The sequence below is a fragment of the Crinia signifera genome, chromosome 1 (genome assembly GCF_055691185.1).
Source record: "Crinia signifera chromosome 1, ASM5569118v1, whole genome shotgun sequence".
In the NCBI taxonomy this organism is placed as follows: Eukaryota; Metazoa; Chordata; class Amphibia; order Anura; family Myobatrachidae; genus Crinia; species Crinia signifera.
In genome coordinates this window covers 410,882,436-410,899,079 of record NC_139217.1, presented here as the reverse complement: position 1 = coordinate 410,899,079, position 16,644 = coordinate 410,882,436, and the positions used below count along the sequence as shown (strand labels likewise).

The 16,644-nt window shown below is 39.1% G+C and overlaps 1 protein-coding gene and 1 long non-coding RNA gene across 4 annotated transcripts in view; both read left to right on the top strand.

The window, feature by feature from the left end:
• Positions 1-16,644, top strand: part of SLF1 (SMC5/6 complex localization factor 1) — a 110,792-nt gene that overhangs the window by 21,167 nt on the left and 72,981 nt on the right. For all 3 annotated transcript variants that reach the window (XM_083151788.1, XM_083151787.1, XM_083151786.1), the window contains exons 2-5: positions 4,654-4,767; positions 9,058-9,133; positions 11,896-12,139; positions 15,652-15,814. In XM_083151788.1, the coding sequence (XP_083007914.1) occupies positions 4,654-4,767; positions 9,058-9,133; positions 11,896-12,139; positions 15,652-15,814 (597 nt within the window). The remainder of the gene's footprint in view (positions 1-4,653; positions 4,768-9,057; positions 9,134-11,895; positions 12,140-15,651; positions 15,815-16,644) is intronic.
• On the top strand, positions 3,115-4,244 carry LOC146031535 (uncharacterized). The gene is made up of 3 exons (XR_014457005.1): positions 3,115-3,212; positions 3,311-3,590; positions 3,934-4,244. It is a non-coding gene; the product is annotated as an uncharacterized LOC146031535 (long non-coding RNA).

The following is a 16,644-nucleotide window of genomic DNA, read 5'->3' as shown; positions in this document are numbered from 1 at the left end:
CACCTTAATCATTTTGACCTCTTCATCGACCTGAATAAGTACATCAGAAATCTCACTGTCCAGAGGCACTTTTTGAAAAATCCTTCCAAACCCATCAATACATCAGAAGATAAACCACTAGTAGCCCCCACATCACACTTTTATCCAGTGGAATCAAGAGGCAGCCACCTCGATATATTTTTCGAAGCAGTTAGAGATGACTTCAGATCCATCCAGCTTAAAAAACATTTCCCGAAGAACCTGAATGTCCAAGAAAGTAAGGCGGTTAAATCATTGGGGAAAGACAACAACATGATCATAAAATCAGCCGACAAAGGCGGAGCAGTGGTACTGCAAGACAAAGCCAGTTATCTCTCTGAAGCTGAAAAAATTCTTAATGACGACACCACATATATGAAATTACCATCCAACCCAACGATTGAATTCCAAAAGGATTTGGTCAATCTTCTATCCTCTGGCCTCCAAAAAGGTGTCATATGTCAGGAGGAGTTCGAGTATATGAACGTGAAACACCCAATTCTCCCGGTATTTTACCACATTCCAAAAGTTCATAAAGACCCAAGACATCCACCTGGACGCCCAATAATAGCAGGTGTCAACTCTTTAACCTCGAACTTATCGCACTACTTGGACTTGAAACTGCAGCCATATGTTCTACTTAATGAGTCTCACCTAAATGATAGTTCTTCAGTCCTATGTCTACTAAAAGGAAAAATTTGGTCAAGAGATCACTGTTGGTTAACCATTGATGTACAAGGGTTATATTCCTCAATACCACATGACAAAGGACTACAGTCAATAGACAAAATTCTACACGATGACCCCAAGAATTCCGACTCTGAAATTGCATTCCTCCTCAACAGTATAGAATATATACTGAAACATAATTTTTTCGAGTTCAATGGCGAATATTTCCTGCAACAACAGGGGACAGCCATGGGGACAAAATTTGCCCCAGCGTATGCGAATCTACACATGAAGGCTTGGGAAGAACGTTACATCTATGGTTCTAGGTTCGAAAATAACATTATTATGTATAAAATATATATAGATGACCTGCTATTCATTTGGCACGGAGATGAATCCAGCATCCTTGAGTTTATCACATACATCCATGATAATGACCTCAATCTAAAATTTACATATAAAATCCATTCAACAAAAATGGATTTCCTCGATCTTGAACTGGCGGGGAAACCAGATGAGGAAATTATTACTCGAACACACTTTAAAACTGTCGATGCTAATAGTTTTATACCTTCTACAAGTTGCCACTACCCAGCCTGGAAGAATAGCGTTCCGTACGCACAATTCTTGAGGATCAAACGGAATTGCAGTGAGGAAAGTGAATATTGGTCCCAATCACAGCTCCTTGTAGATCGGTTCCTAGAAAGGGGGTACAAAACTGAATTTATAGAAGAAGCAAGGAAAAAAGCCTCACTGAAAGAAAGGAATGGTTTACTCATAAAAAACGACAGAGCCAAAAAAGATCTAAAGTGTAAACCTTTCGTCACCCAATTCAATTGCGAGAACCGGATCATCAAGAACATTCTAGAGAAACATTGGGGCACTCTACTCCGGGACCCAGTACTGGGGCAACATCTTCCCCCAAGACCTCATGTGGTATATCGCAAAGCCAAAAATCTTAAATCCATTCTGGCACCCAGTAAACTAAAACCGACCCCCGATCCAAATCCCCCAATTTCGCATTTTCTAAGCAAAAAACCAGGCACCACCCCCTGTAATAAGTGTATCTGCTGCCAATATCTGGATAAAGTCCAATTTCATCATACCCAGAACAATGGCAAAACATACAACATCAAAGAAGCTGTCACTTGTAATTCAGATCATGTGGTCTATATGATTACATGTAGCTGCAATTTAAATTATATAGGAAAGACCATCAGACAAGCGAAGATACGCATTCAGGAACATGTAAGGAATATCAGGAATAAGATGAAGGTCCATAGTCTACCCCGCCATTATTTGGACAAACACAATGCAACCGTGACCAGAGACAACTTCAAATTCACCATTCTTGAAAGGGTACCTCTGAACCCCAGGGGAGGCAATAGAGACCACGAGCTGATTAAAAAAGAGAGCTATTGGATATATACCTTGAATTCCTTAGCCCCCAAAGGTCTCAATGAAGGTGTGGACATTGTGGCCTTTTTATAAACCCCATTAGATGCAGACAGTATCTTCATGCATATTATTAGGGTATGATACACCCCCCTACTCTTATTCTTTATATGTTAATTCTTATCTCTATTTTCTTAATTAATTGCAACTGCAACACTGGGGTCTCTATAGGCACAGTCATATTAATATGTTAACCCATTATGTCATGTATACACTCTTTTCGGTACAAAATTTATACGTTATTTCGTTCACAATATTTAAATTGTCTTGGACGATTTTTTTCTAGTTTTTTTATGTAATTATGATTAATTATTCTCTAGATGATACCCAATACTTGTTCAAAAATAACTGTCTTTGACGATCTTGACTCTTTTTGATGTAAATGTGACAGTAATCGATCTCTAGATGATATCTTATATATTTATAATTTTTTGATATCTATATGATATCTTATACATATAATAATTCTTTATACTCCAATTTTTTTCTCTAAAAATATTTTTTTACACTACACATTCCCCTTCACGGGTTATTACATATAGGTTCATTAAGGAACCCCTTAGGGAACACTAATTTAAATTTAAGCTACCATCGATTGTATATACCCACATATGTATAGGTCATTATAAGTGGGAAGCACATATATATTTATTCACACGGACACTAATATTGTATTTAATAGCGGCCTTAGCAGTGGTCAGCACTATTTTGATTATTATTTTTTCAAGTTATGGAAGGCTATGCGCGTCACACTGAGCCATAGCTGTTTTTTTTTTTTGTTTTTTTTTTTTTTTTTTTTATTTATTTTTTTTATTTATTATTTATTTATGTATTTTTTTTTTTTTTCACGGGTTTCACACTCCTGATATAAATATAAGTAGGAGGTTCATGTCTCCAATTAAGTTCCACATCTCAAAGGGTGGCTTTATAGCATTTTTTGAGACTTAGGATAATTGCACACACAGGAAGTGATGTAATCATGCTAGCCCCATAAATAACCTGAGAGGAGTTCAGGATTTCATTCAGCACTTTGGAATCCTGGTATCCACATCCGGTTTAGCTCCTGCTTGGTAAGTGCCTGCTATCATTATGAATTCGAATGCTGTCACATATTTGAAAATCTTCTATGCATGTATTGAAAGGGGACAATATGTTTTTCATTTTATAGCCTGATTTTCCTGTTACCCTGTTTTGTGGAAACTTGGGGTAATCAATTCCCCCTAAAACCAACTCACCTGACTTGGAATACACTGAACAGCCAGTATTTATTGCTATACCTGATCATCAGGGGTATGTAATTACCAACACCTGTCTCGGTCAAAATTGAGGTTTACAATGCACCTTTACAGCAAGGCTATCATTTTTCTGCTTAGGATTGCGAGTTGATTCTTCATTTGGGAAATCTGGTCCCTTAATTGCAAGAATCCTATCCACGAAATTTGCTTTCGGTATGATTAATAATCCAAATTAATTACTCCTCACTGGGTTCTTATTCTTTCTTTTTCCTCCATTAATTATTGAATGGCAACACTACTGGTTTTAATCACCTTTTTTTTCCTGAATAAGGTCCTTTTTCTATGCACTACAGTTTATGTATTGGTGGTCATATTGATTAGACCTCTCCTAAGAAAAATTATTCTTATTTAATGACCTCTCCTTCATCCTCCTCGTCCTTGATTTTTTCTCCTTCCCTTCATCATGCTCTTCTCGTTTTATATATATATAAACATTTTTGTATTGTATTAATTTTATGTATGTGTAAAATCACACTGATTTTATTATGATTCACAGTGTGAAATCTGTCTGTACAAATCTGCTATAATGCCCCTGAGGAAGTCAAGTTTTTGACGAAACGCGTTGGGCTACCGACATCTTGCAGAAGACACTTTTGAATAAAAGTTGTTTTTTTTTAAAAACATTTTATTGTAACTCATTGAAGTATTATTTGTGATTGTAATTTGAGGCGCACTCTGAACTCCCTTCTATCTCATTTCTATTACTTTGGTTCCTGTCTAACAGAGGATCCCTCAGAGTTGCTGCCACTAGCAAACGTTAGCGCGGTCTGGGTACCTTTTTCTTTAATATATATATATATATATATATATATATATATATATATATATATATATATATATATATATATATAATTAATTTTTCCCCCCCTTGTTTTTTCTTTTTTTTGTGTGTTTTATTTCTCAATGTAATTTCTCTATAATAACGCCTACATACAATTTGTACATTTTATACATGTATCTATCAATGACTTATTCTAATTGTTAAATAGGTGATAAAAGACACATTATTCTAGCCAGTTTTTAACAGTACTTTATTTTTACCTTATACAACTCTTGCATATGTATATTTTGTATGTACACTTTCAGTGCTTTTGCTTCAATAAAATAAACAAAAAAATATTAAAGTAATCTAAACTAACTTTTGCCTGGAAAAAAAATATATAACTTCCAGTTTTAGTGACCATGTCCTAATTATTATTTTATTTTAACTTTTCAGATGGAGTTGACTACGAAAAAGCGAATTGTTCAATTTACAGGTTTCAGAGATGCAGAGAATGAAGAATTGATCAAGCTGACCTGCAAGCTGCCCTGTGTAGTTATTGATTCTGAGGTGAGAGATTTTATATTTTAACAGTTGGCAGACCAACCTACGTAGGCAGACGGTTTAGATATAGCAGATAACATTTACATATAAGAGAGACCTACTTTATCATCAGCAGTAAACACACTAAAATATCAACATTAGCAACTTCAAATTTCAAGAAGGAGATAAGCTGTAGACAGAAAGGAAAACCTTAGCAAAGCTCCACCCTAAATCTTGTCTCTTAGATGTATTAACTTTAATTTAAACCGGCACAAATACGGGGCTATTCTGTGTTTTTATTTGTGGACTAGTTGAAAGGCTGTCAAAATGACTTCTGCAATGTACTTTTACTTTACACTGTGACAGTTTTTAGCCCACAAACTCTCCCCCCACCCCAGTCCCTATCTGCTCCTACCTCCAATCTCTGTCTTCACAGCTCCCTCTCTCCATATCCAGCAAATTTGAAACAGATCAGTGTCCCTTCAAAAATTGCTTTCACTTTCAGTAATGACATCTTTTAGCACACATAGGAGTAATTTGCTCTGTCCTGTGGCCTCTAGTGGTCACTGGCAGTACTCTGCCTCATCACTCTGCCTGAATTTTATCAGGATGAAATTTTCGCTAATGAAATTGAAACGTTGATCTACACTATGCTGTCTGCCTATTCTTTAAGCTGTGTCTGCCTATTCTTTAAGCTGTGAGTGCTGCAGCTCTGCTCTATGTGATAATTATACCTTTGAGGGCATCGGCTAGAGTTGCTGATTTCTTTGGGAGTGCCAGACCCCGCAATGTGTGTGTGTAAAAAAAAAAAAGGGGGGGGGGGTCTACGTACCCCAAAACGTCGGTCACTTGGTTTTGTCACTAAAACTTTTTTTTACAAGACCCCCGAGTGCCTCTGCTTGTTTTTGGACCACCATTTATATACTTTTGCGAGAGGGCATCGGTGGCAGGTGCATAGAGGAAGGGAGAGTGCCGGACTATATATATATATATATATATATATATATATATATATATATATATATATATATATATATATATATATATATATATATATATATATATATATGGTACTTGTTTCCTAGCACGGCCACAACGATTTAGATCGTTGTGGTCGTAAGATAAAAAATCGGATCGATCGCATCGCATGCGATTTGGTCGCATACGATGCGACCGATCCGACCGACCGATTTTTCACCCGATTTTTTTTTTTTTTCACCAGATTTGTTTCAATTGCCCCCCCAAATGTTACTAAGTGGGCTAGACCCCACGATAGACGTCAACCCGAAGCGTGGCGAGCGCAGCGGTGCGCGTCCTCCGACCTTTTCATTCCCCTACTATCCACTAGGGCGTGGAGTGATAATAGAATAGTGTGGCGAGCGCAGCGAGCCACCGAGCCCGAAGCGTGGCGAGCGCAGCGAGCCCCGCGAGGGGACGCGTCTAACTTCACTGGTATACGCGTCCCCTCGCGGGGCACGCTGCGCTCGCCACGCTTCGGGCTCGGTGGCTCGCTGCGCTCGCCACACTATTCTATTCTCACTCCACGCCCTAGTGGATAGTAGGGGAATGAAAAGGTCGGAGGACGCGCACCGCCGCCCCTCGCGGGCTCGCTGCGCTCGCCACGCTTCGGGTTGACGTCTATCGTGGGGTCATGGCGGCCACATAAAAAATGTGAAATGGGTCATATTGGGCCATTTCACCTTTTTTATCATTTTACCCTATGTGAGATGGACTTAATCAAGTCCATCTCATCTTGTGCCATTATAATGGCACAAGATCGACGCGATCCTCCCGATTTCAATGTTAAAAGATTTTTTAACATTGAAGTCTATGGAAAAATCGGGTCAATCGGTCGGTCGCATCGCGGCCGATTTTAATTGGTCGCGACCGACCGATTGACCCGATTTCTGTCATTCAAAGTGAAAAAATTGTAAAAAATCGGCCACATCGTGAGGATCGTGTCCCTTAATTAAGAGCCACGATCACTCACGATTGTGGCCGTTCTAGGAAACAAGTACTATATATATATATATATCGCTTGGACGGACCGGCACTCAGGCTGCCGAAATCATCTGCCGGGGTGCCCACTCGGGGAGATATGCAGTGCAGGGTAGACAGCTGGCACTCACTCGGTCTTAGCAAAATAAATCAGCCTCACACAGGTTGTGGTCCTGACGTTTCGGGATTTGATTCCCTTTATCAAAGTAACAATAGCAATGTGCAAATGTTTGCACATTGCTATTGTTACTTTGATAAATGGAGTCAAATCCCGAAACGTCAGGACCACAACCTGTGTGAGGCTGAATTATTTTGCTAATACCGAGTGAGTGCCAGCTGTCTACCCTGCACTATATATATATATTCACGTATAAAACGGTTTATTAAAACATAGATTTCTTTAAAACAGGTTCTTCTTGTCATAGAAGTACAATCTTTGTTTTACAGATGCAACCCAACGCGTTTCATCTTTAACAAGACTTCATCAGGGGTAAAGACATTTATACAATAATCTCTGTTTGAGCAAGGATGATGACTATTATATGAGTATCTTCTCAGGATCTTCTTTATTTTTCTGTTTTTAAGAGCAGACTTTATAATCAAATATTTAATTCCTGTAATATTTCGTAACAGATTCTGCTGGTGTCGTTTTTTTTCCGTCGAACTGGACCGTTTAGAGATGTGTATGTATATACATATGTGTAACCCTGTTTTTTAGATCTCACTGGTGATACTTGTGTTCTCCTCAGAATCCAAAAAGCAGAATCCTTTTGGATTCTGAGGAGAACACAAGTATCACCAGACCAGGAACTGCAAGCTCTTCCCGCACAGATCCATAGGCATATTTAATGGTATTATTGTCCTTTTAAGGACACATAGAAATTACAAGCTGTTCCGGCACAAACCCATAGATATACTAAATGGTAATTCTGTCCTTTTAAGGACACATAAGAAAAAGTGCTAAGATTAATTTTTATCGGAACATATCGAGCGATTATGGTCTTCTGTACATAAAAATTAAAATTACAAAGAAAGATCTTATGAATGGTCTATAAGTGAGATCTAAAAAACTTGGCAACATAACAGGGTTACACATATATGTATATACATACACATCTCTAACCGGTCCAGTTTGACAGAAAAAAAAGATAACACCAGCACAATCTGTTATGAAATATTACAGGAATTGAATATTTCATTAAAAAGTCTGCTCTTAAAAACAGAAAGATAAAGAAGATCCTGAGAAGATACTCATATAATAGTCATTATCCTTGCTCAAACAGAGATTATTGTATAAATGTCTTTACCCCTGATGAAGTCTTGTTAAAGACGAAACGCGTTGGGTTTCATCTGTAAAACAAAGATTCTATGACAAGAAGAACCTGTTTTAAAGAAATCTATGTTTTAATAAACCGTTTTATACGTGAATATATGTATGGTTCTTGTGAAAAAAAATTGTAAGTAAGGAAAGACAGGAATAACCATCACAACAGAGGGCGTCTAACACTATTGTGGATATATATATATATATATATATATATATATATATATATATATATATATATATATATATATATAAAGGTCCCAGCGTGGGTGCCGCACACCAAAGAAACTTCTGTTTATACGGACTTAAAGAAGTTTCTTTGGTGTGCGGCACCCACGCTGGGACCTTGTATGTAATTTATGGTGTGAGCACCCAAACCACAGCATCTATAGGAGGAAGTGCCTGGCCACGCTGGGAATATATATATATATATATATATATATATATATATATATATATATATATATATATATATATATATATATATATATATATATGGGGCTGGGTTACGGCGGCACTCGTCACAACAGATAAATAAATGCCAGGAGACTTCCAGTCTCCTGGCATTTATTTATCTGTTGTGACGAGTGCCGCCGTAACCCAGCCCCATATATCCTGAGCTCCTCTCAGGCAACCCAATACGGGGGGCACCGCATCATTTGGAAGATACAGCTTGTACACCGGTCGGAGTGCCGCCCCACGATTTGCATATATATATATATAATATATATACATACATACATGTGGAAACCAAGAAAATATCACATTTTACCAAACCGACAGCCTGGCTGTGAATTAGAATGTGGAATTTTGTTATGTGTCTAGAATAAGATTATCACATTCAAAGAAAGCTAAGTTTATTAGTATGCATTATACTTTTCACTGCTAATTGTTTTGGAATAACTTCATGCAGAAGGGTTAACACATTTAATGTACAGTAATTGCTGGTATCACAGTTTTCTCCTTAACAAAATAATTTTCAATTTGTTTTTCAGAAGTTTGAAAACTGTTCGCATCTCATTGCTATGAAGCCATGTAGGAGTGAGAAGTGGCTAGCGGCCTGTGCAGCAGGTTAGTGTCCATCACAGCTTTAGTAAGAGTCTTAGAACACATTCACATTATATGATAATCAAAGGTCAGGCATGGGTTTTTCATGCGGATTCCTACAAGGGTTGCAATGAACTGATTTACTAAAGCAAACCTGCCAGAAATGCACACTTGAAAACACAATAGAACATTATTGATGATTTTATAAATAGGATTTACTGTTTGGTCAGGTTTAGAACCTGACGTAAAGTCAACAACAAGCCCACCTATATAATAGACCTGTATTTGGCAGGTGAGTTGGTAAGAAGCACCGCACAGATTGTTATGTCTAAGTACATGCCTGAATAATGCATTGGCAAAATTGTGCATGTGCACCAATAACCAGGAACCATTCGTAACATCACTGTAGGCTGGCATGGGGTTAGTAGGTCCCCCATACACACAGGGAGAAGGGCACAATGTCATTCACAGACATATGGGCTGTACACACAAGCTGATGCACTATATCAGCTGGTCAAACAATATATCCAATAGCATTTACCCTTCTTCTGTGGACTTTGTTTTTGAAATAACTGTTAAAAAATCAATTCCTGAGCCTAGGCTTACTTTGAAAAGTATTGGGCGGAAAAAGCATGGGGTCCATCCTATTTTTCAATAAAAAGCAGTAGTTTGAACCAGCCATGGAGGGACACATAGCCGTGGAGGGACACATAGTATGGGGTTCCCTCTGTCAACCAGCCATGACTGGTCAACCCAGGTCTGGAATCCATAAGTGGGGGATCCACCTCCCCAAAGACAACCAGCTGTGGACTGACGTGAGGTAGTAATGGTCAATATATTTGTAACCTCCACTGGGGCAGGGACTGATTTAATATACTCTGTAAAGTGCTGCAGATTATGTGTGCGCCATATAAATAACTGGAAATAAATAATAATTGTTCTTTAAGTAAAATTTGTACAAATTGAACAACATTATAAGATTACACACACACGGGCAGCTTCATTGTAAAATTTATTTTCACACCTAAATGCACTTTATTGCACTTTTTCTCATTAAGATATTTTGGTACTTATGTAGTACCTGGGCTGCCGATTTTGAAATCGCGTCCATCGCATCGCATCGCATACAACCATATCGCATGCGATGCGATGGACCCGATTTTTCCATAGGATTCAATGTTAAAATGGACTGAGTCCATTCTAACATGGAATTCAATGGGAAAAAGGGGTCCTTTTCATACCCCTACTATCCAAGTGGGCATGGAGTTGGATATAAACCTGTGGCAAGCGTAGCGAGCCACCGAGCCCGAAGCGTAGCGAGCCCCGCGAGGGGACACAGAATACCGTCCCCTCGCGGGGCGTGCTTCGCTCGCCACGCTTCGGGCTCGGTGGCTCGCTACGCTCGCCACAGGTTTATATCCATCTCCATGCCCACTTGGATAGTAGGGGTATGAAAAGGACCCCTTTTTCCCATTGAATTCCATGTTAGAATGGACTCAGTCCATTTTAACATTGAATCCTATGGAAAAATCGGGTCCATCGCATCGCATGCGATATGGTCGCATGCGATGCGATATCGCATCGCACTGATTGTATGCCTTAAGTTAAGGCATACAATAAAAAAATCGGCAGCCCAGATACTACATAAGTACCGATATTTTTAATCATATTTCACAGCCTTTAAATTAATATTCAATAAAAGTTACATTTTATTATATCTTTTCTTGGGAAAATCAATATGGTAACAAATGCTAAACAGCATTAATAGCCAGCTTTGAGTGCCCCTTGTAGGAATCCATTTCTCTTCTCTTTTTTTGTGTCATATCTGGGGCAGCACCTCCCTGTATATGAAATACAGAATTTGTTAGTTATTTGTTAGTTGTTAGTTACCTCAATTTACAGGGATTACCTGGCAGGTACATCATTAGACTGTGCGGATTATGTCGTTCTGGCATGATGCACATAATGAGGGTTAACACCCATGAAAAGTTCATGGTTTGACATGTTAACATGGTCGTGGCACCAGTTAACGTAATAGTTATTGGGGAGGTTTTTTTTTTGACCACTGAGACAGGTGAATAAATATCCCTAATAATTCTACTACGGCTAATTGATTTTTGCCCGAAATTCTGCATTAATCTGCAGCAGCCATACATTTGGAAAGACGTTCATGTAAGTGATCCAAATTTTTCATAGTTTTTACTTTGTACAGTAAACATGGTAAATTCCTCTACTATGTGTAGCTAAACCAGTGGTAGCCAACCCTAGCCCTCGAGAGCTACCAACAGTTCACATTTTCCAGACAACCTAGCTGCTGCACAGCTGCACTCATTAAAAGATCCACAGATGGAGCTAATTAGCTCACTTGTGATTCTGTGAGGAGACCTGCAAAACATGCACTGTTGGTAGCTCTCGAGGACTAGGGTTGGCTACCACTGAGCTAAACTAATGCATGTTTTTGCACTATTTTTTTTTAAATTCTTATTATTACTATATATCCGAATAGAACACTAAGCGCTTTACATTTGCAGATGAAAAAAATATATACTGCATGGTTTCTTATGCAAATGATCGTTATTTATAAGTAAATATCCATGCTTGTGGAAGATATCCAAATTAACAGATAAACAATCAAGGGGAAAAAAAAATCCTTTGTGAAGATTATAGGGGCACGTGCTTTGTAATTGCATAAGAGAGGTTGGCATTTAATTGGTGGTCTAATCATCCTTTTATTTACCATTTGTACCCTCAATCTTTTTTTGGCTCACAATTCATTTACTTTCCAGGAAAGTGGGTACTGACTAAAGAGTACGTAATTAACAGTGCAGAAAGCGGCAGATGGCTTGATGAAACGACTTTCGAATGGGGATATAAAATGGAAAGAGACGCCCATTATTCACCTCAAATGCAATCTGCACCAAAAAGATGGCGCGAACACCTGACACACGCTGGTGCTCTGGGGGCCTTCAGCAGATGGAAAGTGACCCTTCTCATTGAAAGAACTGATAAAGAAAGGGAGGCTTTTTTAAGGTAGGATGTGATGAGCCCTCTGTTACAGCGAGGAGATAAAAGGCCTCTTCCGTCCATTCAGTGAGTTAGGCTCAGTTCTTCCTTTAGGGTGCACGTTATGTGGATATATTAAATAAAGATTACGGGTTCTACAGCTTCAGCCACAGATCACCCTCTGGTCTACAAAATGATAGAGATGTAAAGCTGTGCCAGATAAACCACTGATTCAAGTTCTAGATTTAAAAATATGTACAAACAAGAGATGACCTATATTTGTTCACCAGCTTTTTAAAATTGTTTAATTAAGCGTAAAGTGCAATTTATGAAGATTGCATTCTAATGGTTTGTTTGATAAGCGAAACTCACAAAACCATTTATTTTATCTCTATAATCGCTCGTTCATGGGTACTGTACTCAGTAAAAATGAGAGAATATCTAAATAAACACTAAATACTGGTTTGCTAAGTGAAACCTTTGTTTTTGAATTAATAACTTATTTCCTTTTGTAATTATTGAGCTGTCTGGAAATGAAGAACATTGTACTAGTCGGGTCTTGCAACAGAGAATGGTTTATATATACTAGCATTGCTGGATTCACTTCCAAACAGGGTCCTATCTGTAAACAGTATGCATGTCCCACTGTGTTATTGTGCATTTCCCTCCCACTACCAAACACATACTGGTTGGCATGAAAGCTCTGTCAGGGCAGGGGCTGGCTGGCTGGCAGGCAACTTTTAGCCTGTGGGCAAGTCCAGAGCACTGGCCCATAAGTAACAGCATATACTTAAATAGAGGTTTTCCGCAGGCATGGGCAGATCCTGTTATGAGATCCAGGTAAATCCGGATCTGCACAGACCTAGTTTTTAGTATAACAAATATTTATGAAAAGCTAAATATTTTTTATCTATAGAAGTTTTCATAATTACATATACTACAGACTATATTCCAATGTTTTACACATCTACTATAAGAAATGTTGACAGTAAAGCATTTTATCAACAAAACTGGAAAGCATGCATTTATAGTTCAATTATATAGTTAGCAATACATTAACAATGCTGGTATATTACAGACATAGTACAGAGGTAAGTGACTTTTAGCTGGAAGTGTGCTGGATAATCTGGATGTATCTTTGTAGCATCTTTTTGCTTTGCCTTTTATTAAGGTGGAGCAGGAGGCAATGGGCAGCACGGACCATGTAATGGTTAGCATTACTGCCACACAGCACTGAGGTCATGAGTTTGTATATTCTACCTGTACTTGTGTGGGTTTCCTCCGACAATCCAAAATATACTGGTAGGTTAATTAGCTTCCCAAGAAATTATTCCTAGAACGAATGTGTGTGCATGTACATGTGGTAGGGAATATAGATCGTAAGCTCCTCTGGGGCAGGGACGGATGTAAATGTTTAAATATTCTCTGTAAAGCGCTGTAAAATATTATTTATTAACAGCCCAGCTGCCGGGGGGGGGGGGGGAGCAGTGACAATAGTTGTGGGATACAGAGAGGTAGGTAATAGGGAGCAGTAATAGTTGGTGTGGGGCGCAGTGAGGAAGGGTGTAGGGCAGGCCTGGCCAACCTCTGGCTCTCCAGATGTTGTAAAACTACAAATCCCATCATGCCTTGCCACAGTTTTGCTATAAGGTAGTGTTAAAACTGCGGCAAGGCATGCTGGGATTTGAGGTTTCACAACATATGGAGAGCCACAGGTTGGCCAGGCCTGGTGTAGGGAGCAGCAAGTGGGGTTGGTGTAGGGTGCACTGGGGGAAATGTCAGTGTAGAGAGCAGTGAGGAATGATAAGATTAGGGAGCATTGAAGGAGGGGGATATACTGATGGGAAGGGGTTGCATGTAGGGAGAGTGGGTAGAATGAGTGAGTAGGGAGCATTGAGGGTGGGGGTATGGAACACATGTTGGATATAGGAAGTGTGTACATGGGCAGTTATAAAGACACAGTGCCAGCTTTGTGGACTAGCAACCAATTTGGGCTGTTGCTAGGTCCGCTTCCCTGTCTGTTTGCTGGCCTGCAAGTTCCAAATGGCTGATGGCCAGCACTATAGTGTAAAGGGATACGGTCACTAGGTCGACAACAACTAGGTCGACAAGCATTAGGACACCGCCACTAGGTCGACAGGGTCATTCTGTCGACATGGGGAAAGGTCAACATTATTTATTTATTTAGTTTCTTATATAGAGCAGCATATTCCGTATGCGCTTTACAATTGAACATGGGGTTTTTCACCTTCTCTTTGAGTCGACATGTGCCGACAGGCGGTATTTGATGCCCTACCATCCACTAGACCAGGCATTCCCATCACAGTCCTCAAGGCACACGAACCGTGCAGGTTTTAGTGATATCCAGGCTTCAGCACAGATGGTTTAATCAGAATCCCTCAGGTACTAATTAAGTCACCTGTGCTCAAGCCTGGATATCACTAAAACCTGCACTGTTGGTGTGCCTTGAGGACCGTGGTTGGGAATGCCTGCACTAGACCATGGTGGGAGAATAAAAAAGTGTGCACAAAGCATGGCGAGTGCAGCAAGGTGCACTTTTTTAGTGTCCATGTCGACTGTGTCGACATTCGGGACAAAAAGTGATAACCCCCATGTCGACCTTTTGACTGTCGACCTTCCCCGTGTTGACCTAATGACCCTGTCGACCTTCAGTCATATCGACCTAGTTGCTGTCTATCCAATGATCCATACCCATTTTAATTGCTGCCGTGGTTAACTGTATAAAATGTAAAACTTTACCTCTATAGCTGTCCGTCTGAGCACCATGTACTTTACTGCCACCCAGGCAGCATCTGAGCCAAGTGCCACTAGTGCTTAGTGCTGCTGGTCAAAACTTATATGCAACCTAACCCCACAAATCCCAGGACTGGAGGCTCCAACCCCCGGATTCTGTTCACGGCATTTTTGGGCCAAAACCTAGGCTGTCACTGATCCCAGAATTGTTCTCCCTTTAACATATTAATTAATTTACCATGAAGTTCGCCTATTCCCACTGGATCATCATGCAGATTTTAATAATATTGGATGAAAACAAACAGCACATTTTTATTTGTTGTGTAAACATCTATTTTATTAGGACCACTAAACTCAAAATGTAAATCACAGATGTAGAGAAAATTCATGGTTCACTGTTTGCAAGCTCTGTTAAAAAGTACATTTTCTGCTGGGATATTGAAGCTGCTACAGGCTTCTGATACTAGACAGCAGGTGGCTCTGTGTTTTAAGCTGTCAATGTGATGTCTTCCTTTATTGTAATAATGTACTCTCTTCTCCATTCCTCCGGTTTATCCTCCATGTTATAAAGTTTTACATGTACTGGTCATGGTAAAGTGTATCCCTAAATATTTTCTGCTTGTTTAATTCTTGAACAAATAAGCATATTCTCTAATTGTTTGAATGAGTAGCTTAAAAAAAAGTTTATTATACCAGATCAATAAATAGAAATGGCAAAGCCTTTCTAGGATAATATTTTTATTCAAATCAATAAAATGTACAGATCAAATTTTTTTCCTTTACAGAGTTCTTACAGCTGGACGTGCGGTGGTGTGCAATCCCGAACATTCAGATAAAGAAATAACACATGTTTTCACAAATAATAAATTACTTTTGCAAGACAAAGAAAGAAGATGCTATAACGCTCCATATTACTCAGTGCTGCACCTTGGAAGATATCTTTTAGAGGTAATTATGTTATTGCAGCTAGTTTAGCCCGGTCTAGACCTCCTAGAAGGTATTAATGTAGTTTCTTTTATTAGATGTTGATGTATGTACATGATGCACATTTTCTTTCTCTGCACACACTGTTTCCCCAACCAAACTCACAGTAAACACATAACTTTCATTGGGGAATCTCAGGAATAAGGATTTGAAAAGGGGTCTTTAGCATTTTACAACATTGCCATAAACCATACAGCGGCACATTTCACATTTACAATGGCAGAAGGGATGCACCTTGTCACTACGTCTGCCTCGGCATCAACTGGATGTCTCAGGAATCCTTGATGGACAAAAAAATAAATTAGTCCTCTTCGACGATGAGCAGCTTTTAATGGTTACAAATCCGCACACATAACCCCCTGGCGATTTGGAATGAAATCAATGACTTTGACACTATCTAACTAAATTTGGACAAGTCTGATATTATTTCTCTTAATATTTCCCTTGATGCCCAATGGCATCTGCCAGACAATTTTAAATATAAATAGCGACTCCAAAAAATTAAATACTGTCGACTCTACCTGACCAAGCATGATCACAAACTCTTCTCTGCTAATTTCCTCCTCTTATTTGACCCATGGGAATCATATTCTCTAATCTGGCTCTTTTGAAGTGTTTGCAATGAAAATGAAATGTTTTTCTAGACTACTACTACCATTCTAAGTACTCCATGTGTGATTATCTTACCAGTAACGTGCGAGGGGATGAATGCGGAGGAGAGAGAAATCATTCTATGGTCACCGACCATCGAGTGATCTCTCTCCCCTTCAGAAATTGAAAGTCAGTGGGCGGGT